The 25864-nt window shown below is 57.4% G+C and overlaps 1 protein-coding gene across 7 annotated transcripts; it reads right to left on the bottom strand.

Moving 5' to 3' along the window:
• On the bottom strand, nt 1–19183 carry Slc35e2b (solute carrier family 35 member E2B). Of its 7 annotated transcripts, none has more exons than XM_047543818.1 (9): nt 18762–19178; nt 9834–10327; nt 9596–9731; nt 9122–9249; nt 8340–8460; nt 7602–7655; nt 7003–7075; nt 5109–5288; nt 1–3146 (listed from the first exon to the last, which is right to left on the bottom strand). In XM_047543818.1, exons 2-9 carry the CDS (start codon nt 10150–10152, stop codon nt 2751–2753), a joined length of 1407 nt encoding a protein of 468 aa, XP_047399774.1. In that variant the 5' UTR covers nt 10153–10327; nt 18762–19178; the 3' UTR covers nt 1–2750. The 7 variants fall into 7 exon arrangements, with proteins under 7 accessions (XP_047399774.1, XP_047400441.1, XP_047402156.1 ...); XM_047544485.1 differs by lacking the exon at nt 18762–19178 and adding an exon at nt 15566–15718; XM_047546200.1 differs by lacking the exon at nt 18762–19178 and adding an exon at nt 12360–12516.
• Nucleotides 19184–25864: the final 6681 nt, after the last annotated feature.

The raw sequence follows: 25864 nt of genomic DNA, 5'->3' as shown, positions 1-25864 counted from the left end.
TGGTCAAAGCCAAAAAAAAAAAAAAAGGAAGTGATTTCTACCTGTAATAACATACTTACTTTTTCCAACCCAGCGTGACAGTGTAAATACTTTCAGACCTTAGAAAGCACTGCTTGTAGCCCAGCACAACAGCGCACGCCTGTAATCCCAGTGACTCAGGAGGCTGAAGCAGGAGGATGGCAAGTTTGAGGCCAGCCTGGGCAATTTAGTGAGACTTGCTCAAAATTAAAAATAAGGGCTGGGGATATAGCTCAGTGGTAAAGTGCCCCAGGTTTAGTCCCCAGCACCTAAATAAAACACCCCCCCCACACCAGTTGGATGAATGTAAAAAGTTGTACCCCTACTATCCCCACTGACCCATTTTAGTGGCTGTTCCCAGGAAAGCTAAACCCACAAGTTTCTGACAAGCATTTTAAAGGCACACTACAAAGCAGAGCTCTATTTTGCTGATTTCCTTATATAGCTTTTTAAAAAACTGTCTCTGATTCACTATATTTCTTTTTCCAAATTAAAGACACATTTTGAATTGTGCAAGAGTGTTCTCCACTTCCCAGGGAGGCAGATTCTGTTAATGCTGACACACAGGAAATTATGACTATCAGATTTTTTAATAAAGCTTTTTATGCAGTTCAGTAGTGGAGATTTTGGAGTTCCACTTTTGTTTCTTGTTTTTGTTTTTTCCCTGTAGTGCTGTGGATGGAACCCAGGGCCTTGCATGTTCTAGGCAAGTGGTCTACCACTGAGTTACTCCCCAGCCCCCATGGAAGTTGTTTCAAAATTAGAAATCTACACATCTCTAAGTATGGGTGTAAGGAAGAAGCAGATGCCCCACTGGGAAGGTCTGATTGGCGTGTTGTTTGTCTACAAAGGCAGACGATAAACACAGCCATGGGAAGAATCACCAACCACATGACTCCCAGCGTCTGGGTTTCTACACCACATCTGTCATGGTTCCCTAAAAGACCAGACAGACAGTTAATAAAAAAGCATCCATCAGTACAGTCACACACATGTAGCCAAGCCAGGCCTCGGGCATGTCCTGGAAGTGCCGTGAGAAGTCTGAGCTGGTGGCAAGACGGGAAAGGACGTGAAGGTGGGTGAGGGCTCGGTGTTGGCCACACCCGGCTCTCGTGGTCTTCCTGCCTGGGACGCAGACAGGTCTCCAAAGCACCTCTACAGGAAACTGCCTCGCTTGCTAATGAGTTAATGAAATCCAGACAGGCTGAGAGCTGCTTCTGAAGCAGGGGAGGGCCACCACTTGGAGACTGCCTAAGTCCACAGGAGAGGGTGGACCAGAAATGCAAACAATACTCAGAAGCCAGGCGCCTGGACCTCTCCACACACTCACAAGTGTCTGCAGGTCCAGGGGGTCTCCTGGTCACACCACAGCTCTGTGCCCCTCACTGTCAGAGCCTGGTGCAGGCTTGGGTGCACATCAGTCCAACAGCACCACCCAAATGCCACCTCCACTGCCTTTTCTTTAGTTTTGGGGAAAAGCAGTAGAGGAAGGAAGGAAACAGAAACCTGGGCGGAATCAATGAGAAAATGTCTTCACTGGCGGGGGGCCCTGCATGCAGGAGCACATACTTGGCCCATCCCTGACACCCAGGGCAGCTCCTCTAAAAAGGCAGCTTGTAGATTCAAAGACCTCATTTGACCCATCATCACGAAAACCTTCTCAAGTCAGGACAGAATGGAGGCATGGTCATTGCTCTTTGTTTCTGAGAGGTTTTACTTCTAGGGGGAACTGCTGCCATATTTTCCAGGTGAGAAACCAAGGGGAAAACCAGTGAGCTGGTTGTGGCTGCCCACCTGACAAGTGGGGAAGGGAATGAGGCCAGGGAACCACTGGTGCCAGTGGCTGCAGCTCACAGGCCCCAAGCCTGGGGCGACAGGATTCCAGACTTGCTGGCCCAGGACCCATGTACCCGGTCAGACACCCCGCAAGGCAAGGGCAGAGCCAGCTCCAGCACCCATGTGTCCGACAGACTCAGCCGCCTAGTGGCCAGGGCACTAGCATGTTGAGGTCCCTCGGGCAGTACGGGCTGTGTGAGTGGACACAGCTACCTGACACACATGTGCCTCCGAGCGCCCTGTGGCTGCCAGCTTCGCTAGTGAGTGGAGTGTCAGGCAGCACAACCTGATGCCAACTTCCGCCAAAGGCTCCCCTGCCCCCTGCCCCCTGCCCCCTCGGGGTCCTGCAGGGTGGTCCACCAGGAGATTGGGAATGGGCTGTTGCTGGATGGGAACCAAGCTAAATGCAACTAAATCTGTCCTCAGCCTCCAGGGTGGACAACTGCCCCCAGAGGTGAGGGGCTCAGTGCCACACAGGCTGTGAAGGGTGACTTTTCTTTTCACAGAGCAATTCAATCGGCAATCCTGCCCTCCAGTGTCACGTGATGCAGTGGCTGTGGGGGCAGATATTGCCACAGGGCCCTCCCTGAGTACAGCTCTGAAGCTGGAGAGAGCCTAGCCCCCCTCAGCAGCTGAGACCTTTGCTTGGGTACCTCTCTGCCTTCTGTGGCTTCTGTACCAGGGTCTGGACACCTGGGACAGCAGCACACGGGGGGAGACTGTGGTCGGACCAGGCAGCTCCAGTGCCGGTGGTGGCTGGTGTCGGGAGTCGAGGTCTCTCTGCTGGCACCAGACGGCCCAGAAGTCACCCTCAGAGGTGGTGGGATCTGGCCCAACTGCGGCCTGGTCAGCCTGGAGAGTGGGTACAGGCTGGTCACTCCTGCAGTGCTCAGCTGTCAGTGGAGTCCACGTCCTACAGGAGCTGGTCCCAGGAGCCTCTGTCCCCCAGCCCACCTATGTGGTGCAGGGGGCAACGCCAGGCCACTCTCCAGGGACCCAGTGGCAGGAGGAGCATGCAGGGGCCTAGCTAGCCAGGGGCCTCCTGCATTCAGGGGTGAACGTGCTGTCTGGGGTCCGGTGGACCTAATGGTTCTGTGCCGTCCTCGGGGACCCAGCTGGTGGCTGTGGCCAGGCTGTGCATGAGCTCCTGCTGGTGCTGCCTGGCCTTGTTGTAGAGCAAGACGCCCACTGTCACGAGGATGGTGCCGACGGCCGACAGGCTGGTGATCTTGTTGCCGAAGACAATGATGCTGAGCCAGATGGACAAGGCGTGCTTCACGGTGCTGGCGACGCTGCAGCGACAGGGCAGAGGCATGTGATGCTCAGCCCAGGCCACGTGCAGCCCGCCTGGATGGTGCTGTGGGCACCTGGTGCAGCTGCACAGGGCCTGTAGGAGACAGGGCGTCACCCACTCCCTCCTGCCTTCCTTTGATCTCTGGGGGTACTTTTTGTTATGAAAAATGTCCAACAGAAAAGTGGAAAACATGGTAGCCAACAGCCACATTCTCAGCAGCTGGACTTGATGAATAGCTTTCGCCATGTGTGCTTCCTTCTTTCTGTGCACTGACATTTTTTTTTAAATATTTTTTTAGGGGCTAGGGTTGTAGCTCAGTGGTAGAGTGCTTGCCTAGCCTGTGTGAGGCACTGGGTTCGATCTCAGCACCACATATAAATAAATGAGTAAAATAAAGATCTATCAATCTAGTTGTGGATGGATACAATTTTTCTTTTTTTTTAATTTATTTTTTAAATTTTTATTTATTTACTTATTTATTTATTTATTTATTGTGGTGCTGGGGATCGAACTCAGGACCTTAGGCTTACAAGGCAAGCACTCTACCAGCTGAGCTATCTCCCCAGCCCCAATTTTTCTTTCTTTTTTTTTTTTTAACCGCTGAGCCACAACACCAGCTCTGCATTGAAATATTTTAAAGTAAATTATAGTAGACATTGTGCCATTCTGCCCCAAAATACTTCAGCCTGCTCTCTGGAGAGTGAGAGAAAGAGCTGGGTACAGAGGTGCATCCTGTACTCCCAGCAATCCAGCATCTGGGGGCAGGAGGATGGCAAGTTTGAGGCCAGCCTGGGCAATTTATTGAGATTGTGTCTCAAAAAATAAAAAGGGCTGGGATGAAGCTCAGTGGTAGAGTACCCCTGGGGTTCAATCCCCAGTGTCAAAGAAAATAAGATTAAGTTTTTTACAAATTGGCTTCCTGCGCTCTTTCTCAGGGAAACATCACCAACACTGGAAAGCCAAGTTTCGGGAACAGTTGAGCCCGCCCGCTGTGGGCTGGAGTTTTCCTCCCTGCCAAGTGCTACCCACACAGCAGCAAGGCCGGGCAAGTATTGGGAAGGGCACTGCGTGTTGGGACGTGACAGAGAACAGGGAGAGGCTGAGAGGGCTGCAGCATGTGGCCCACAGCACACAGCATGGGCAAGTGATGACCGTCCTCATGTTGGGGACAGTGCCACCTCCCTGGGACAGTTGAGAAGGTGAGGAAGAAGGCCCAGAGACGTACTCTCAGGGGAGGCAGGCAAAGCTGGACCTGGGCCCAGCCGCAAGTTGGCTCCTTACTCGCTACTGAAAACCCCCAAGCTCTCTGTCTGTAAATCAGTCCAGGTGTAAAACTGAGATGGACTCCTTAGCTCCCAACGGCTCCAGAGGTGACCCACTGGCCATGTGTCCATCCAAATATGTTTGACCAAAGTCAAAATAAGAACTCTGGGTTGGACGCAGTGGCACACACCTGTGATCCCAGCTACTCGGGAGGCTGAGGCAGGGAAGCGGCAAGTTCCAGGCCAGCCTCAGCAACTTAGTGAGACCCTGTCTCAAAACAAAAAATAAAAGTGGGGGTGCAGCCCAGTGGTGGAGCACTTGCTAGCATGTGCCAGGCCCTGGCCTCAACCCCAGCTCCTCATGCAGAAAGGATCCCTATTTTGGCTGTGCTTGCTACCTTTTGAGTGCTCAGGAGCCACATGTGGCCAGCAGCTCCTACACCGAGAGCACAGAGGCAGGAGACTCCACTGTCACAGACAGTGCCATCGATGCTCTGTGGAGTAAGACCATCAAGCCCAAACCTTCTCCCTAACACAGACTGAACACCTGCTTCCCAAGCTTCCCTGTGCTTCACATGGTGCTGGTGCCCAACGGCCCAGGGACCGGTGGTCACTGGTCATCACTATGGAAGATGCCAGAGCGCAGGTCTTCTCTGCCAAACACCTGGACACACGCACTTCTCGGGAAGTCTGCTCACCTGAATGTCACAGGGGAGATCTTCCCCATGAGGGCATATGCAGTGACACTCTGAAGGTGGAACAGGGCCCCGTCCGTCAGGAGCAGTAGCACCACGTCCTGGTTGTAGCTGAAGCTTGTCCTGCTCCTCCCGATCATGGGCAGGTCCTAGGGCCAGAACCAAGGGTGCTCTGCTGGCCCACTGAGGACACACCAGGGGCCATCAGCAGAGTGGCACTGCACTGGGAACTCCCGGCAGCACACACAGATGGCTTCCAGAGAGCCCGTGCATGTCACAGAACCACCTCACTTCTGCTAGAACCGCTACTGCCAAAAGCAAACCCAACCAGAAAATGCTGTGGAACAGTGTGGCCGGCGAACCAGGGCAGTTCCTCAAAGAATCAAACCCGATTGCTCTAGCACCCAGAAATGGCACTGGTGGGCACACACCCAAAAGGGTGACAGCAGGGTCTCAGAGGGGCATGTGTGACCCACGTTCCTAGCAGCAGCACTCACGGAACCAGAGGATGGGCCAGCTCGAGTACCTACGGGTGGCGAGTGGACAGACAGGTGAGGAACGCCCACACCTGGAGAGCACTCAGCTGAAGGAAGAATGGGGCTGGTACCTGCCACGTCGCCAAGGACCTCAGAAGAGCTGTGCTGAGCAGTGGGTGCAGCTTGGTGGTGGAGCGTATGTGAGGCCTGGGTTCCATCCCCAGCACCACAAAAAAAGGGTTGTGCTAATCAGACACAAAAAGACAAGGCCTGCAGGATCCCACTTACAGGAGCTCTCAGAGAAACAGAGCAGAAACAGAGCAGAGGTGGCTGCCAAGGGAAGGGATGGGGGGCCAGTATCTGGGGTGGAAAAGCCCTGGGTGGCAGTGCCGATAGCCACACACAGCATGCTCTGCCCAGTGCCACTGAACTCCACCCAGACACGATCAAGACAGGAAATTCTGCTATGTGTATTTTGTCACAATAAACAAATACGCAAATGTGTGTACGCATTCCAATTCCAAGAAAGTATCCCAGAGAAGTACCCTCGTGGGGCGGCACGGATGGGAGAAGCCCACCACTCAGTACAGGAGAGGCCAGGAAGCAGCCAGGTGTCCCTGGCTGGGCAGGTTCCCAGGCTGAGCACACAGGTCCTGGCATGGAGGAAAACACAGCACAACACATGCGTCTGTACACCAGAGGACTCCTGCCACCTACTGCGTAGATGAGTGTGTGGCAGGAGGCGGCCAGGGACGTGGTTTCAAGCTTCACTTACAAACACTGACTGTTCTACATCAGACATTTATCATTTTCCCAGCAAAAAAAAAAAAAAAAAAAGAATTTAAATGCTGGGTGTGGTGGTGCATGCCTGTAATCCCAGCGACTTGGGAAGTTGAGGCAACAGGATGGCAACCTCAAAGCCAACCTCAGCAACTTAGAATAGGAAAAAAAAAAAGGGGGGATGGGGGGTGTGGCTCAGTGGTAGAGAGCTCCTGGGTTCAAACCCAGGACTGCAAAAGTTAAACTCAATTAACAAATAAATGAAAGCCAGGCAAGGTGGTGCACGCCTGTAATCCCAACAGCTCAGGCGGCTGAGACAGGAAGATCATGAGTTCAAAGCCAGCCTCAGCAATGGTGAAGTGCTAAGCAACTCAGTGAGACCCCGTCTCTAAATAAAATACAAAATAGGGCTGGGGGTGTGGTTTGGTGGTCGAGTGCCCTTGAGTTCGATTCCTGGTACCCCAAGTAAATAAATAAGTAAACAAGCAAACCTAAAACCCTCACACAAATACCTCTGCAAGTCTACAGCAGCAGGCAACCTCCTGTGGGCACAGCACACACCCACCAGCCACCCACTTGCACGGGTAGATCACCGTCAGAGACGGGAGCAGTGACAGCGGGGCACCCACGTCGACACCCACCATGAAGAAGATCCAGGCAGGAATCAGCATGGCCACAGCAGCAGCGCTGGTGTAGAACTGCAGCTCCGGGGCCCTGCAGGGACAGGAGACTCCTGACCTCCTCACGCCTCAGGGTGGGCTTTCCCTGGGGTTTCACCAGAGGATATGCCACAGTGAAAACATTGGACGTGGACACCCAGGGGTGCCCAGAACCGAAGAGGCAATGGGGACCAGGATGTCGGTGGCCTGGCGAGGTGGCTGAAGGATGGGCTTCAGCCCATCCTTCATGAGTTTGGACAAAGTATTTTCAAAGCCCCCTAAGCCACATGGAAACATCGTATCTTCCAAGGGCATTTGGAATCTTCTCTCTCAGCACTGGGGATCGAACCCAGGAACACTTACCACTGAGCCACATCCCCAGTCCTTTCTATGTTTTGTTTTGAGAAATGGTCTCACTAAATTGCCAAGGCTGGGTTTGAACTCTCAATCCTCCTGGCTCAGCCTCCTGAGCCACTGGGATCACAGGTGTGCACCACCATGCCCAGTAGTATTTGGAACCTTAAACGGGCAAAAGTCCCAGGAGCCTTATGAATTGGACACTCCACCCTCGTGATACTTACGAGAATCGGTATTTGTCCCCACTGAGGAGTTTTTTTGAAAAAACATTCTGCAAACTAGAACAGAGAGAAGAGGAGGTTACATGTGGAAGCGAGTTGGTGTGACCCTCAGGGGGCAGGGGCTGGGTTCCTATTAGCACTGACATGATGGCCATGCCTGGTGGACAGCACCACGCCAGGGGAGGAGCAGGCAGAGGAGCTCAGAGGCCCTCTGGGCACTGTGGACCTCTTCCTGCTTCACAGAACCCCACGCTGGATGCCGTTCCCATGGGCGGTCGGCTGCCACGGCCAGACACCCGGGGACTCTTCTCGCAGGCAACGACTGAAAAGGGTGCTTACGCACACGAAGGACAGCTGGAAGCACGGCCAGAGCTGGCGAAGAGGCCAGCCACCCAGAGGCCAGACCGTGTCCTGGAGGACAGATGCAGTGAGCCCTCACGGGTCCACCACCAGCTACTACCTAGGCTTGAGGCACCACAACCACTGGCTCTGGGGCCCTTCCAGAGGTCCAGGCTCCGCCTGGCCATCTGCCTTCTAGGCTGTGCCCAGGACAGCCAGAATCCAAGCCTCTCCAGCACAGGTCCTGGCAGGCTGCCTACGGACTTCCAGTCCTGTGTGCAGGTGTGACCAAGAGGCCTTCCGAGGAATCAGGCTGAGGACACCAGTGCCGAGAGGCCCCAGAATCCAGGAGGGGCTGTCACGCGGCTCGGGCACCCCCACCCCACACTTTTGGTGACTCACCAGTCCATGATGTTGGTGGACAGTGCAGCTGAGAAGCCCAGGATGTTGAAGCTCATCTCAGTGGCTGTGCACAGGGCCAGCCCTCCCATGACAGGAATGAGGGACAGGTTTACCAGCAGCCCTGAAGGGCAGGACGCAGAGGTGACTGGCACAGGCCCCTCCAAGGGCCCAGGCGCCTCCCATCCCCTCTGAGGACAGGTGGGGCTTTTGCTTTGACTCAGAACAAACACCATCAGCTCTTCCAGTCAAAGTGAGCAGCAGCCCATGTCCCCAAGCAAGGCCCAGTTCTCCAACAGCCAGCAAGCTGGGCCCTCTTCTGTGAGGGGTGTGCTGGCCTCTGGGGCCTCTGACCAGTGAAGGGCCTGGGAGAGTCCTAAGACCAGTGTGTCCTGAGGCTTGGGGAGCAGGGCAGAGCCGCCCACAGAGCCGAGGGCAGAGAGGCAGGGTGCCGGAGGACAGACCTGCAGTGCCCTCAGGGAGTCATAGACTGTCCACTGTAGGCAGACCTGGCCCTGGACATGCTCCTGCCTGTCTCCCCACCTGGCTGGCCCACTCTGACCTGCGAGCACCCCCACATGCGGTGGGCGGAGGACATCTGTCAGGTGCCTGTGAGGCACTTGTGACCCCTAAGCAAAGGTCCAGGAGGGGAAGGGAGGGGCTGGCACCATGTGGCCTCGGAGCTGCGGCTGCTCTGCTCCGGGCCGTCCTGGGTGAGCTGTGCACGCGGCAGCAGACGTATGTGCAGGGGGCAGGGGGCAGGGGGCGGGCAGCCGGGGACTCACCTGTGTACTCCCCCAGGATCATCCGGGACAGGATCACTGTGAAAATGGGGGCAGAGCTCTTCACTGTCTCAGCAAAGGACACGGCTACGTTCTTCAGGCTGACCAGCCCCAAGACCACGGTCGCAAACCTAAGGAAAGCACAGGCCATCCTTAGCACGGCTGCTCCGGCCAGCCCAGGCTCCACCGGCACCCTCCGGCAGCCATGGCCTCACGTCCCCAGGGTGGGCTCCATCTGGCCGGGAGGGCGTCTGCCTGGGAGAAGCACCTTCCCTCTAGCTGTTGCTACACTGGCCTTCCTGACATGGAATCTGGTGAGGATGCGCAGCACGGAGACGCACAGACCCAGCTCCCAGGTCCCAGGCCTGACGCCCGGCAGCACCACCAGCCACTGCCACCAGCAGCCTCCACCATCAGTGACCTGGGAGGCACATGATGCCGGAAATAACTGACATGCAAGCAAATGCCTGTCTTTACCTCATTAGGCCCACGAAGAGCATGGTCATGATGAAATTGGGCGGGTAGGAGAGCCGGGGCTTGTGCTGGTGCAGGCAGCAGGGCACGACGGTCTTCACACACCCGATGACCGTGGTGGACAGCATCTGCACTGCACCTGAGGGCAGAGGCCGGGCTGACCACCGTGCCACCCGCTGAGCCCTCCGCCCTCCTTCCCTCCTGGAGGCTCCGGTCACTGGTAGGCGAGGCTGGGCACTACCTAGCATGCTGGGCTCGCCCTCCAGCAGAGACAGGATGTACTTGTTGAGGAACAGTGTGCAGAAGCTGAAGAAGAACCAGAGCGTGAGGTAGGCCAGGGCCCGGGAGTTCCACACGCCCAGGTCCGACTCGATGACAGTGGTCTCCGTGATAGTGACGGTGAGCAGACTCTCCTCCCGGCCGCCCTCGCTCTTGGTGAAAGCAATCTTCTCGCTTCGGTGACCAAGAAGAGAGCCCCAGGCCAGAAGCGGTTTTCCCCTGGGCTCTTCCACGGGGCTGGGTGAGGTCTCCTGTGCCTCGGGTTTCGTGGAAGACGACATGCTGGTGTCCTGCCCAGGAGAACCAGCTTATCTCAAGGGTGGGCAGCATAGGTCACGGTCACTGCCCGGGTGCGAGGGCGCTGGCAGAGGGGAGGAAGCGGTGGTCCCGGCTGGCATGAACATGGTCCCCGAAACTGCCTCTTGCCAGGAGGGCATGGAAGCAGAGGCTGAAATGCTAAGGAAAGGAAGTCTATTACTCATGAACAGTCCACGTTCTCAAGAGCATTAGCTACTAAGGTGAAAAAACTTAAAAAGTACAAACATGAACTTGGGCTTATTTTCAGATTTACATCTTAGTCCACTGTCCTAAAAAGTACCAACTCCAAGGTCCTTCTGCCTGAAGCCAGTCACACCCAACAGCTGACCCTCCTCTCCCTTCCTCACACAGTAGCTCTGCAGCAGGTCTGGTCAGGGCTGTGTCCACAGTATAGGCCAGGCTGATCCTGGTTCTTCCTCTCCCACCCAGCCCAGAGCCCCACTGGCCTTGGTCATTGCCAGTCTCTGGTCATAGCCCAGTCTCTGTGGCCACCCTCCTCTGGGCTTACCCTTCTTCCTGAAAGGAGACCTAAGATCGCCTGACCCCAGAGACCCTGCTGAGCTCTAGGATCCCCAGGCTGAGGCCGCCCCTGCCCCTGCCCAGGCTGGTCCTTCTGTGAGGGGCTCAGCCCAGCCCCCGCCTGGAGCCCAGCTCTGACCCTGGCTCTGCAGCTGCCGAGCAGGCCGCACCTTCCCTCGCATGTCTTCCAGCCCCAGCCAAGACCCTGGGAGGAAGAAGCTCACTGCGCTTATGGGCCAAGCCAGGCTCTCCTGCTCTGCAGCTCCGCTGTGCCCCCATGCGATGCTTGTTGAAAGTTGACCGGCCACAGCCAGAGACACTGAGTTTTCAATCCATGGAGGTTTTAATTCTAATCACTGGTTATTAGTTCCATTTTCAGTTAGCCCCATTTTAGTTCTCTGTTTCACACCTTCTATTTCATGGTCTCTGCTAGTACTATCCAGGGACTCCTGTGGCTGATTCTTACTCTCGAGACCGGAGTCCTGGGGCCCTGGGCTGTGCCTCGTAGCTGGGCCTGGCGTTCACCCTGTTGGTACCCAGAGGAGCCCAGGACAACTCTACACCACCTTCAACCAACCCTCAGGCAGCAGCTGAGGCCAGACGGCTACTCGTGCAGTGCAGGCTGAGCCACAACAGTGCCCCTGCCCCCTTAAGCCAGGTCTCGGTGACAAAGACCTGCCCTACTACATGAGGAACAAGGTCCCCCTTCCAAAGTGGACTCAAACCTGAGTCTGGGGCTCACCCTGACAGAAGCCTCCAGAGCTGAATCCTGGGGTTTCTGGGTTCCTGTCTTGACACCTTGGTCTTGCTTTCTTCCCGGCCCTGTTTTGATTTAGAAGGGTGCCCAGCCAGCAGCGGGAGGGGGCGGCTCCACTTGCTCGCATCTGCCCCCAGGGCCAGTCACACCTCCCCTCCCAGGTGAATCCTGCACTGTGACCCCAAAGACCTCCCCAGCTCTTGCTCACCCACCTACACGCTTGGGGCTCCCCAGACAGCCATGGAGACAGCCCGACTCCCCACAGCATGATGGTGACCCTTCCTAGCTCTGGTGCAGGACAACGCTGGAGGCTCTGGGGTCAGCTCTGACCCACAGCTCCACTCATCTGTCCAGTCGTCCACTTCTGTGCCAGGAAACCCTGAGGTCTCTCTGAGCTGCCCACGTGCACTGGGGTGAGGACGGCTCTTCCAGGCCTCTGGGACCCACACTGAAAGGCCTTCTCCTTACTGTCTCAGCACAGCAGCACTGTCCGCCACGGTCAATGCTGGTGGCTCCTCCTGGCTCTGGCCTGAGCTGAGGATGCAGGAGAGCTTGCCCTAGCTCCCCACCCCTTCTAGCTCCCCACCCCTTCCTGCCCAGAGCCAGGAATGGCTGGAGGCGGACCAGTCAACTTGCCACCATCCAATGCCCTGGCCCCCACACGCCCTCACCTGCGCCCCCAGGAGGGCGTTCCTGCCCCCGTGAGCCCCACCTTCCCCGGCAGACCCAGATGGAGACGAGTGGCACCAGGTCCCTCCTAGTCAGGGACGCAGTCATGCAGGCATCGCCTGAGCTCAGTGAATGTCCCCGTTCCCCGCAAGGAAAGACGAGGCACACAGGCTTCCTACCCATGACAGAACAGTCTGGACCCAGAGCACGTGCCTCACAGCTCACCCGGGCCGAGCGGCTCCCTTCTGCCAGGACGGTATTTCCACTGTTCCCGCTGAGAAAGCCACAGCCTTCCAGGGAAAACTGCCACCAGGGGAACTCTTCCCACAGTCAAGGCCTGCCTGCTGGGGTTGCAAGGCTGGGTCAGCCCGACACGGCCTCCTGCTGCTGGCTCAGGCCCAGGGGCGCCACCTGGGGCTGCTCTGCTCCTGGAAAGGCCTCACAGGAGGAACTGGTTCACACATGCTGCACGTGAGCGCAGTTCCTTCACCTGGCCACACAGCACTGCCCTGGCGAACAGGCTGTGCACCACTCCCTGCCAACCAGCCCTGTCACAGCAGCACCCTGTGCCCTCTTCCTGTGTTTCTGTGGGGCTGTCCCTGGGTGAGCTGCCCAGTCATGGATGTACACAGGGGCAGTGCTGGAAGACACTGTACCAGCCCATCTCCCACGCCCCTGCTGCTTGCCCTCAGTGGCCACCACCCGCCCTGCTCCTGTGTCCACACAGTCCTCTGCCCAAGTTCCCCTCCCCACTCCCAAAGGACATTGATATGGTGCAACTGCCACGGCCCAGCATCCACCTCCCTGCAGACAAGGCATAGAGAGCGGAGCCCAATCTCCCTGGCACAGCCTCTCCCGCCCACCAGCAGAGGGGCTCCTGACAGGCTGTGGCAAAACACCTCGGAGCAAGTCAACCAGCAGAGAGGCACAAAACACATGGAGGACTCCAACCTTCATTCATGCTCAAGGGCAGCCAGGCAGGCAGCCGCTGTGCTGGGGTCACCCCCAGCACCCACACTGCACATCACTGTCCTGGGAGAAGATCTGATGGGATGGAAGCAAACAGGTTCCAGACAGAGACTTCGGAGGGACCTTTCTCGTGAGTGCAGGTGACAGGGGCAACAGGCAAAAGTCACCCAGGCACTTCCTGAGCCAGCTTTAGTAAAAGCCAGGCAGCCCGGGAGGGCATACGTGGCAGCTGAGAGCGTAGGCCTGGAGCCCTGACAAGGCACCCCGCACTGGTAGCAAACACAACCGAAGAACAGAACAGCCCAAACATCTCCGCAGAGGCCGAGGACGGAGAGCCAGGCCTGGGCTCTGCCTGCGCCGGGCACACCCGAGACTGGAAGGGCGACCCAGGGAGATGTGCCACAGGGCTCCACAGGGCGGTCGCAGGTGCGGAGGCACCACCAGGCCCCAGGGCATGAAGGCTACAAACCAGGGTTCCCAGGACGTCCCCCTCAGGTCCAGGACTGTTGGCAGACCTGGGAAGCCCGACAGATGAGAGATGCCGGGGTCAGTAGGTAGCCCTGGCCCCAGCCCCAGTGCCTCTCTTCCAGCACTGTTCCGCAACCCGGAGAAGGCCATGGGGTCTCTTGCCTCCTCTTTTTACGGTGCTTGATCTCCAGTGCGCCCTTCCTGGGAGGCTGCAGGGAGGGGAAGTCAAGCTTCTGATGCTTTGACTCCTGGGACCAGTCCATCCTGCTGCCCAGGGCCTGCCCTGAGCCACTCACTACATAAACTCCATTCTACCCAAAAGAGGCACCTGGTGAGTAACAGGAAATTACCACTTAGGAAAATTCAAAGTTTTAAGAGTTCTGTGCCAGGAACCAGGGACAAAGACCAAATATAACCTCATATTGTCTCAGGCCCCAAACAGCGTCTCCTGAAGTCCCAGGTGAACTGCAGGCGTGGGGACCCAGCCAGCAGAATGCAGGATGCGGAGAGTGGCTGGCAGCTCTTCCTGCAGACCTCAGCATCCTGCCCTGGGCGGCTCCAACACTGCCTGGGCAGGCAGGCGGCTGTGCCCGTCTCTGGCTCCTGGGCAGGCAGGCTGCTGTGCCCATCTCTGGCTCCTGGGCAGGCAGGCTGCTGTGCCCATCTCTGGTTCCGGTGCCCCCCTGCAGCTACAGCCTCCACCAAATGGCCTTGGTTCTGCTCTGCAGGCCTCATTCAATGCAGCCTTTGGAGAAAGGTTTGGGGACAAAAGGCTGCACCAGGGAGACCAGGGTGGAGGGGGCAGCAGGAGAAGCACAGGTGCGGCCACTCCCTCCTGCCTCAAGAAACAGCAGAGCAGCCCAGTGGACAGGGCCATGCCCACTGCCACTGCTCTGCAGGCTGTGCTATAAGCCTCAGAGTCCTCCTGGGCAAAGAGCCACGAACCAGCCCCAGGGCAGGTGTGGACATTGTGGGGCAGGCTCTCACTGTGTCCCTGTGTCCTGCCATCCATCTCTGGCAAATGCTAAGCCGGTGCCGAGGGAGCCAATGGCCTGCATTGTCCAGTTGCTGGGACACAAGGCCGAGTGTGAGGAGTCCACCTGTCCCCCCGTGGAGGCAGGATGTGCATGAGCCTGTGTGCTACTGACAGGGCCCGCAGGCACGAGGCACACCTCCCGGGACATCAGCCAGGTGGCACTTGGTGAATCTGGTACCTCTCAAGCGTCCCTCAGGCTTCCAGGGCAGAGAGGAGCAGGTGGGGGACCCAGGTCTCTCAACAGACCCGTCTGCTGCCCACCACATCCAGAGTAGGGCCAGGAGACCCTCAGGGTCCAGGGTGGATGCTCACACTCAGCATGAAATCTTTTCAGCATGATCTCTCCTTAAATGCCCACTCAGCTGATCATGACCAAACAGGGTGCCACCAGCAGGGAGCAGGGCCAGGTGCAGTGGCCAGCAGCTCCCACCAGCTCAGCAACCAGCAAGACCCACAGGCTTTACCCGGGCTGCTTCTCTTCTTGGAGGCCCTGGGCAAGGGGGGCTCTGCACCCACCTGGCTTCCCTTCCACCTCTGTGGTAGGAACCTGTCTGAGCACTAAAATGTGACATCTATAGACAGACTCCAGGAGGCCGAGGCCCAGGTTATGGGGGACGTCACCAAGAGACAGCCACAGATCTGTCCCTCTGCCCTGGCAGACAGAGGAACCACCTCTGGGGAGTGGGGCAGGACCAGGACCTGACCCAGGGCCTAGAAGAGCTCCGCAGAGTGGCTGCACCGCCCAGTGACCCCCAGGCCTTGACTTTGGCAGAGGCCAGCAGAGACTGAACGAAGAAAGGAGCAAGGACAGGAGGGAGAGAGAAGAGTGGATGGAAGACCTCGGCTGCCCCAGAGTGGCGCCTGCAGGACAGTGGCAGCCTCTGCTGCAGGTGACACCCAGCAGCCAGCGCGCCAGGGGTCGTAGACCTGGGGCAGGGCGGCAGAAGCTACATCTCACCAGGCCTCTTGCTTCCCCAGGAAGCTCCGTGGCAACTGGGGCACTCCGAGGACCCGTCACAGCTGAGAAAGAAGTCAGGGAGCTGCAGGTGGGCAGGAGCTGGGCTGGGGAAGGGAGAGGCAGGAGCAAATCCTCTTTGCTGAGAAACTTCCGTGTGTGGGGCCTGAGGACATTTAGATACAGATCAATGCTGAGGATCAAAGATCAAGGATCAGCAGCTGCCGAGCCGCCAGCAGGGAGGAGCTGCCTGCCTGCAGCCTTGGGCTGAACCAAGAAGCCTGAGGACAGCAGTCTCTATAGCTGCCAGACAGGACACCATCAGGTAGACAGGCAGGAAGAACCAAGCCCAACACCAGAGACCAACAAGCACAGAGCTGGGAGACAAACCTGCACCCTTGTGAACCCTTTCCCCACAGAAAGCAACTGACTACAAGGCAAGGCCCCCCTCACCTGGAGGTGAAAAACCAGGAGCCTGAGGTCAGAGGCAAAGCTCCAGATGGGAGACAAAGCCCTCAAGCTCTATTGGCCCCAGAAGGGGTCTTCCTGCGCCCTGCAAACCTGACCAGGAAGACGTCAGGCAGGTCTGAAACACAGGTGGTGACAGTCCTGGGGCCTAGCCAGGGGACCTAAGGGGGACACCACAGCCTGCAGCCTAGTCCACCATGCTATGTTGGAGTTTATTTCCCAGGGCAGACAGTCACACTGAGATTGTGTAAAATGTCAGTACTCAGGCAGGCTGAGCGGGTGCACAGGAGAGCTCACACAGCTCTTCTCTAAGTCTCAAGTTTTCTTAAAATAGCAAGATCCTGTCTCAAAATAAAATATAAAAAGAGCTGAGGGTGTGGGTCGGGGGAAAGCACCCCTGGATTCAGTTTCGAGTGCTGAAAAGAAAAAGGAAACAGGTTATTTGCTTTCCAAGTCCATCCTCCTGGACAAAGCACACAGGCACGAGGGAACCTGGAAGGGAAGACTGGCAGTGCAGAGGTAAAGATAACTGGCACTTCCTCGTGGGGTGGGGTTCCAGGACCCTCTGTACCCTCTCCCTCTTCCCTTGCCTTTCAAGTCTCTTGGCCCTGCCAGGCTGCAGTCCAGCAGTGGGCAGGGCCCCACAGCCATGGGTGGGCCTCCACAGCACCTGGCAGCCTGGCCAGCAGAGCTCCTCAGGGTCCCTTGGCATGTCCTCTCGGGTGACCTCTCACTCAGGGTCTGCAAGCCAGAGACTCTGGGTGGACCCCATTCCAGGAGGTCATGGGGTCACCTCAGAGGCTGCCCACCCCAGCCTCACCTCAACAACCAGGCAATGAAGAGTCAACCCCCGAGACAGCATTTCATGCTCACATTGGCCAAAGTCAATTGTTTCACAGGGTGCAAGTGACCAAAGGACGGTGCAAGTGACCAAAGGAAGGCCACCCTTCCATCTACGCCTGGGCCAGCCTGGAGCCTGGATCTGCAACAGACACAGCCTTGGGGGAACCACAAGACCCTTGAGGGCTTGTCAGCCCCTCACAGGCCTTACAGGGCTGAGCCAGAGCCACAGAGTCCAGCAAAGCATGGAGGCCCCACTGGTCTGGTCCTGGACCTGAGTTTCCAGGCCCTATTCCTCTCTCCCAGCCTCAGTGACTCAAGTCACTTCCAGAGAGAAGAAATTCCTATTCTGCAAAGGTCTGGGACAAAAGCCGCAGTAAGAACCTGCATGGCCAACCTCACCTGCTTGGGCTGGTGGGGGACGGAGTTGCTGAACTTAGGGAGTGGGTGCACTGTCCACCTGCCGGGGTCACTGGTGATGAACATCTGAAGCCGTATCCTTCTCAGACTGTAATGCAAGCATCCCCCCAAACCTTGCCTGGGCCGGTGGCGGGGGGGCGCCTGACCCTGCGATCTCAGCCCCATCAGAACATGCGCACACGGGCTAACCGGAAGACAAGCCTCACAGTGCTGAGCCCAGGGCCAGTGGGAAGATGCTGGGCTTCGCCGCTCCCAGGCCACCAGCACTGCGTTCACAGGACTGCTCACCAGAGAACGTTTGCTGGAGATCACAAAGAAGCCACTCTTCACTGTGACATCTTTAGTGTCCTTAGATTCCAGACCCAGTTAAGAAGTGGTTGTGGAGCAAAGCAGATATTACCCAGGGTTCTGCCTGACTGGGCTCCATGGTCAGAGGGGCTGCCAAGGGGCACCCATGTTTTGCAAATTGTGCTCACAGGTTTGAGACCCAGCCTGAGTTGGTTTTAGTTCCCGCCTGGCCGGGAGGCTGCTCACTGAGCTCTGAGCTCTGTAGAAATCGGAAGCCCTGGGAATGCACCTGGCGGAGTTCCTAAAGAACTGAAGCAGAGTGCAGACAGACCCTGCCCACCTGAGGCGCCCGCTCCACTGTTTTCTTTCTCTCATCTACTTGCTGTGATCCCTCTACATTGAAAGTGAATCACTTCAGTGTGAAAACCTTCCTATTTCCTCTTTTTGTTTTCTTCAGTCCTGGGGGTTGAACCCAGGGGCACTCTACCCTGAGCCACACCCCGGCCCTTCCTGAACTTTCATCTGAGATAGGGCCTTGCTGACTTGCCCAGGCTGGACTTGAACCGCCATCCTCCTGCCTCAGCCTTCTCAGCCACCATGCCCGACTGCACTTCCTTTCTTAATGTCCCTTTTTATGTTGTTTAATAGTTTCATTCTGTATTAAAATGTCATTTGCAAGCTTATAAGGTACATTTAACTTGGGGGAAAAGAACTTCATAAAAAAGCCACCGAACAAGAAATTCCTGTTTAAAGCGCGTGCTGTACTTCGTTTTATTTTTGGAAGCAGCCTCAGAGACGTTGCCGGCTGGGAGCACGGAGTGCGGGGGCTGCCCGTTTGTCAGAATGCCGCGACACGACGGTTAAGGGCAACCTGGGCCGGGCGGACCTCGCAGGCCCGTCGGCGCGGCACCGTCGGGGCTTGCTGGTGTGCCGCCGACGAGGACGGGCGTCCTGGCGATGCACAGGCCCTGGGGCCGCGGCCGCGGGAGGGCACTCCCCACCTGCGACCCGGCCCGAGCCTGCACCAACCCACGTCGCGGGCCCACGTGTCCCGGCCCGGTGTCCCCGCCCCCCGGGCCCCCGCCCTACCTGTCTCCCGATCCTCCGGTGTCCCCGCCCTGTGTCCCCGCCCTACCTGTGTCCCGGCCCCACGTGTCCCGGTCCTCTGGTGTCCCCGCCCTACCTGCGTCCCCGGCGCGCGTGGCCGCCGCAGGAGGGTCCGAGGCCGCGTCTCCGCGCCGACGACCCGACGTGGCCGCGCGCGGGGCAGGGAGGACCGACCCACGCGGGCGCGGGGCCGCCCGCCCGGAGGGTCCCGGGCAAGGGCCGACGCGCGGCGGGCGGCGGGGCGCTGTCATCCGCGTGGCTCAGCGTGCTCGGCGGACACCCGCCCGCCGCCGCGGCCGGCCGGGGAGGCGGCGGCGCTCGCGGGGCCTCGCGGGAAGGGCCCGCAGGCCCGGGTCCTTGCGGGGACACGCCGGCGGCGGCGGCGGGGGCCGGAGGTGACGCACAGGAAGCCGCGGCGCACTCCTCGCCACCCCTCGGGGCCCCGCGCGCCTCGTGCCCGGCGCGGGCAGCCGCTGCAGCACGGCCTGGCGGCCGCACGGGGGCACGCTCGTGCCCGTCCGCCACGCCCGCGCGCTCTGGTTGGCCGAGCCACGGAGGACCCGCCCTGGGGCGTGGCCTCCCGCGCCCGCCGCGCGCCTGCGCCGCACCTGCGGAGCCGCGTGCAGGGGCGCACGGGTGGCCGCGCCCGCGCGCTGCCGCGTCTCCTGGCGCGACGTCCCTGGAGGCTAGAGGCTCAGGGTACACGGTTACTGTGCGGGACTCGGGGCTGGACTCCCACTCAGGGGTGCTCTCCCACTGAGCCACATCCCCAGCTCTTTGGGGGACAGTGTGTTTGGGTTGGCCTCCAACTTTCGATACTCCTGCCTTAGCCTTCCTAAAGGATTACGCTTAGTTGTTTAAAGTTAGTTTCTCCTTCGAAGCTTGGCGAGGGGTCAATTAATGACGGCCTCCTCCGTCTGATCCCCAGGAGTGCCCAGGTGAGGCAGAAAGCTGCCGAGGGTGGCTCCCCACAGCTCATTGAGTGGCATCGTCCCCCGGGGAAGCTGGGGCTGGAGGAGAGACAGCGTGTGTTCAGGGAACTGGTCAGGAGCTTGGGCCTAAAAATGGAAGCTTTTTTTTTTTTTTTTTGCGGTACTGGGGACCGAACCCAGGGCCTTGTGCTTGCAAGGCAAGCACTCTACCAACTGAGCCATATCCCCAGCCTGGAAGCATTTTTAAAAGAAAATGTAACAGTGGTCCACTTCTTCTGCATATGGCTCTGAGGCTTATTTTTAAAAGGGACAAGTTTTCCTTCCCCTCTTCCCCTCTCCCCCTCCCTAACCTGGAGGCAGGGAACAAGCTGAGCTCTCTGAGCTCTCTGAGCTCCACAGGAAGGAGACGCCTGCTGAGGATCTGGGAAGCGAATAACTCCCAAGTTAAGGAGTGAATCTAAACCCGCCATCAGGTGAGGCGCTCTGGGACCCCCCTATCAGGGCGCACTTGGAATGTAGCTGTTGAAGAGCTCCTTTAAAACCCTTTGCTCCTTGTTCCTACTAATGGGGAGAATCACAGTCTTTGGGACAGGAGTCTCCTGTGTTTTTTGCAAAGCAATTAACCTTTTTCCTTTTTCTCAAACCCGTGCCCTCCTTATCGAATTGACATCGGGGACGAAGACCGAGTTTTCAGTAACGAAAGCAGCAGAAGCAAAATTATAGTGTTCACTTGAATGGGAACCCAGCCCTGCCCAGTGGCCAGGTCTGTAATTGCAGCTAGATGCAGGGATTTAGGAAGTATATAGATTTGGAGGGTATGGCAAAGCGATCACAAATTCCAGGCCAGCTGGGGCAACTTAGTGAGACCGTGTATCAAAATGTAAAATGAAAAGGATTGGGAGTGTACCTTAGTGGTAAAGCGCCCTGGTTCAATCCTGAGTAACTACAAAACATAAAATGAAATAAGAAATAAACAGGAACCTCAGAACAAGATGCCTATCTTTTCTTGCCTAAATTTGGTATCCAGAGGACTTCGTAAGTCTTGAAATGGGCAAAACCCTAGTCACATTTGGACGGAAATGCCTTGAGTTGTTTCCAAAAAGCCTCCACATTTTTCATTAATGATTCTTAGGGTTTGGAACCGGCTTTTCAAGACTGGGTGTGAGCAGGAGCCATGGATCTCTTAGGAGCTGATACTCCAGAATTAATGATGCTTGGCACCCACTTGGTTGTGGCCAGGAATAGACTTCCCCCAATCCCTGTATAAGCTTAGTGCTTGCAACCCCTGCAAGGTGGAACTTCAGGTGAAAGCCCCTGCCTTCCACCTGTAGGCCTGTTGCTGGCCATTCTCCTCAACAGAAGGGACAGAGAGCCAGTCACTGGCCTCAGAGTGGCCCAGAGCAAGACCTTTGGCAGCTACACTCAGGGCACAGCTTCTGGAGCAGAATTTCCTGCTCCACATGAAACCCACCATGCTTGGTAACAGCCCATCCATCCTGGCTTGATTTAGCAAGTTAGTTGTAATTTCAAAAGCAAATGGGTAACAATATTGTAGAGATTTTTACATTTCACCTGGGATGGTACATTTTACTTTGAACATGCCAGGGAGCCTGGGCAGCTTCCCTCCTGGGCAGGGTCTGCAGGGAGCACAGGGCACCTGGCCCTAGGGCATTCCTGGCTCTGCTGCCCACGCAGACAGAGGGGGACCCAGAGTGAGTGTGTGCATCTGCCCTCTGCCATGTTGACAGCAGTGGTCCCGGGATGCTCCTGAGTGACACATTTCTCCAGCTGCCTGGAGGCTCCGTGAGGCCTGTCACCTTGGAGGGACGCCACAGCAAACTGGCCTGTGTAATACAAAGCTGCTCTCCCCGCCCTTTCCGCTGCAGCCATTTTCCCCGCCTCCCAACTACTTGTCAGTCTGTGAACATCCTAGCTAGCTGTTGGTTCATCAGCCAGCTTGCAAGTATCCTTCTCCGTTATTGGTCCCCTGTTAGCCTGCGGAATTCAACTGCTTAAGGGTAGCTACCCTGCCATCTTTTCTCGTGCTTTCTCTCTCCTACTCACTTGCTTTCTCTCCTGGATTTTCCACTCTCTCGAGCGCGCGCACTTTCTCTTTTCCCCTCATTTTCTCTCTTACCCTGCAGGGAGACACTCTGTTTGCTTAATAAACTCCCTTATGTGATTTCCCGTGTCCGGCGTGGTCTTCTTACAGCCTGTTTATGTGTTTGCTGGTGTTTTAACTTCTTGCTATGGTGGGATTCAAAGTAGAACTTTGGGGTGAAAGAATATTTGGTTGGCAAAGTCCCTTCACCCCGAGTGTGTGACTTCAAGCCCCTTTGCTAATTTGAACTGTGGAGTGGGGATGGACTTCATATTTTTTGTTTTAAAAATCTTTGATCATGCACAAGGTTCTCACTAAATTGCTGAGGCTGGCTTTGAACTTTCCATCCTCCTGCCTCAACCTCCCGAGCTGCTGGGATTACAGGCATCACCACTGCGCCTGGATGAACTGTATAAATTTTTGTTACAAAACTTGGGTTTGGAAGCTTGCTTCCTGGACAAACCAAGGCCCGAGAGAGGAGTGTCGGGAAGAAAGCAAGTCCACGTCACCAAGGGTGCTAGCGGTCTGGAAGGAGGCAGGTATTTAAATGTTTCAAGTTTCCCCTCCAGGTCTTTGGGGAAGTGAGATGTTTGCATGCAGATCACACTGAGGGCTCCACCCAGGAATCAGCGTTTCTCAGGAGCTGGAGTTGGGCAGCCAACTCCTTGTGACCACCTTTGAGGGCATGACGTTCCAATTTTGGGTTAGTTTTGTGGTAAACAACTGGTTTTTTGGAATTGGCTCAGAAGAAACAAGCAAGCCAAGTGTAGTGGAGCATGCCTATGATCCCAGCAACCTGGGAGGGTGAGGCAGGAAGACTGTAAGCTCCAGGCCTGCCTGGGAACTTAGCAAGACACTGTCTCTAGATAAAAATCTAACCAAGTAGTTTTGGGGCTGGGGCTGGGGCTGATCGGTGGAGGGCTTGCCTCACAGGTGCAGGGCACTGGGTTTGATCCTCAGCACCACATAAAAATAAACATTGTGTCCATCAATAGCTTAAAAAAAAAATCCAAAAAGATCAGAGTGTGGCTCAGTGGCAAAGTACCTGATTCAATCTCTAGTAACAGAAAGCAGAAAAGCCAAGTGAGATCACAGCACTGAGGTGGGAAAGGGGAGAGCAAGAACAGCCTTGCCCGGCCTTGAGGGTCTGGGCCCCAGAACCTGGCAGCCTCCTGCTGGACAGGGCTGCAGATCTGGGTGAGAGAGACGGAGTTGTTCAGCACTCATTGGAAACTGCATGTTGCTTGGCCAGCGGATGAGCCAGAGCTGGCTGTCCGCCCTGGTGGCTGCACAAGCCACAGGCATTACCCTGAGGGAGCCAGGCAAGCGGGAAGTCCGGTCACCACTGTTAGTGGAACCCAAGAGAAAGCTGGAAGACTTCAGCTGCACATCACGCCAGGCTCCTCTCTCTTTCCAAGTGGTGTCATGGGAGAGGACCCCTGGGGAAACCACTCAGTGCTGGGTGCACACCTGCAGTCCCAGCAACTCGGGCGGAGGCAGGAGGATTGCAAGTCCCAGGCCAGTCTGGACAACCTGGTTGAGGCCTTGTCTCAAAATGAGAAATAAAAATGACTGTGGGTGTCGGGGTGCAGCTCGGTGGTGGAGCCCCTGGTTTGACACCAGGTACTGAGCCAAACCAAGTACCACCCTGGGCAGTGAAAAGGCCCTCTCCCTTGCCTCCTGCCTGCTCAGTGCGTCTGGGGAAGGACTTCGGCTCCACTTCTGCTCCGGTTCTGGCACACACCGGCTTTGCCCGAGTGGTTCCTTGGCCTGGCTCACTGCAGGCAGGCCTGGGTCCAGAGGAGCTCAAGTCCCCTGGGAGGAGTGGGACGGCAAGGCAACTGGGACATGGCCCCAGGAGGGGGAGGGACCTGCAGGACCCCCACCAGCCCACCCCACCAGCATGACTCTGCTTTCCCCAGAACCACCATTTAGGACCTCTCATCATTCTGAGATGCTCACAGAGGACAGGCACGGTGGGGTAGGAGGGAGGCTGCGCCTCAGACGGAGCCCGGGGAGGACAGCACAGCAGCACCTGGGGTCAGGCCTGTGAGGGGCCCAATGTATAGGGACTTTTCAGAGAGGTTTTCCAAGGCGGGCAGAACTTCAGACCTGGGCGAGAGCAGCCCCCAGGGGTGTGGGCAGTGGGTCTGCCTGGGCCTGAACCGTCTGGACACAGTACTGGTTGGGGCTCCAATGTCCACACTTCTCTGGTTCTAAGGCTGCCTCTGACCAGGGCTGTTAGGTCACAGTGTTGGGCCTGGAGGGACAGGCAGGGGACAGGAGCCTGGGATTGGGCTGCTTGGCTATGGTGTGCAGAGGCCTCCTGGGCTCCGGGGCAATGCTGGGTCTTCTGAGGGTTCCCACCCAGGCAGTGGGTCCAGATGAGGCCTGGAGATGCTAGAGGTGGCTGGACACTGTCCTTGGGTCCTGCAAGGGATGCCCACTCCATCATGTGCATCCAGGTACTGAGGGCCCCAGTTGTCATCCTGGCCGACCCTGCTGGTCTGGTCCTGCCTGGGGCTGAGCCTGAAGCCCTTCCCACCAAACAGGTGAGCAGCAGGTGAATAAACTGAGGCTGAGGGCGCTTCCAGGTTGCTCTGGGCCTGGGCCGCTTGCCCACACTCCAGCCAGGGCACCTTCCTGGGCCCGTGCTGCTCTCCCGGAGGCAGTGTCTGTCTGTCTCTGTTGCGGGCAGCACACTGCCAGTTGGGTAAGCAGTAAGACAGGTGCATTGTGGCTCATGGTTCTGGGCTGAGATCCAGAGGCTGCATCTGTTGATGCCACCTTGTGGGCAGGGTCCTGAGGTCTTGGTCTCCCCTCTTCTGAAGCTGCTGGGATCCAACCTGGGGCCCCATCCTGCTGACCCTGTCTGATTCCTTTGCCTTCCGAAGTCCCTCCTCAACCCATGGGCAGTGAGCCGCTTCCCTGAACACCGAGGGGCTGCACTTCAGCGCGCCCCAGCCACAGGGGTGTCCTCCTCGGTGACTCTCCCAGTGCCTGTCAGTTCTCACTCTCCTGCCATCTGTGCAGACCGACTGGGACTGGATTCTGGCTCTCAGGACCTGTTGGTGGAAATGGGCCTGCTGGCCAGGGTGCAGCCCCAATGCCCACACCAGCAGCAGGGCTTCCTGCTTGGTGCTCTCGCCTGGCTCAGGAGGGTGGCAGCCTCTGTGCCTGTCTGTCCAGCCCTCCTTCATGGGTCTGCACCTGCTGGTGGAGGCTTCTAGGAATGGTGTCTGTCTCCAGTGTCCTCCCACCAGGGTAGGCTCCGCTTACCCCCTGGGTAAACACTGTTTCCAGATTCCAAAGGCCCCTGAGCTCTGGCCTGGATCTTTTTGGGGCCAAATGTGGTCAAAGTGGCCAAAAAGCCCTCCACCTGGCGACTGGCCAGTTCCTGCCAGTCCATCCTTGACCTCCCTTCCATCTTCTCTGGCCATTCTGGTCCTCCGGCTGCCACATCCTGCCTTCTGCCACCCTCCTCGATGGCTGCCAGCCAGTGCCCTAGTCCTGGGTGGGTTGATGGCAGCCTTGGACCTGGCCAAGCCACCTGCTTGGGCCCAGTGCTCAAGGTAGTCTGCTCAGACGCTGGACACTGCTGCCTCAGGCCAGAGGTCTCTGAGGCTGCTATGCTGAGGCCTGCAAGCCCAGGTCTGGGCCCACTAGCAAGGCCCCACCAAGGACAGAAGGGTTAAGGCCCTGAGATCAAAGGCCTTTGCTGGGGAGCACGACCCAGGGGGTGGGAACCCAGTCACTGGCAAGCCATCCCCTCTGCAGGGTCTCACTCTTGGCCTCTGAATGCTGGTGGGCCACAAAGGTCCAGGGGCTGGGGCGGGGCAGCATCTGTCCCACTGTGGTCAGTGGCATCTAGGGCCCTCTGTAGCACTGACCCCACGACCAGTGCCCCTAGGTCAAAGCCAGCGTGCTTTTCAGAGCCACCTGGCAGGGAGGTACCAGGGGCCTGCAGCTGCCCCAATGGCAGTGGCCATCAAAGGTCCACTCCTGTTTCCAGCAAGCCAGTGGGAGGCTGGGCTGGCCTGCAAGGGTGGAGAAGGAGGGGCCAACAGATGGACCAGCCAAGGTGCCTGGCCTCAGTCGGTCTGTCCAGAGGAGAGGGCTGCGGGCCTAACGCTCACTGCACCCACA

This window comes from Sciurus carolinensis, chromosome 1, assembly GCF_902686445.1.
Source record: "Sciurus carolinensis chromosome 1, mSciCar1.2, whole genome shotgun sequence".
Lineage (NCBI taxonomy): Eukaryota > Metazoa > Chordata > Mammalia > Rodentia > Sciuridae > Sciurus > Sciurus carolinensis.
This window is presented reverse-complemented; position numbering and strand designations above follow the sequence as displayed.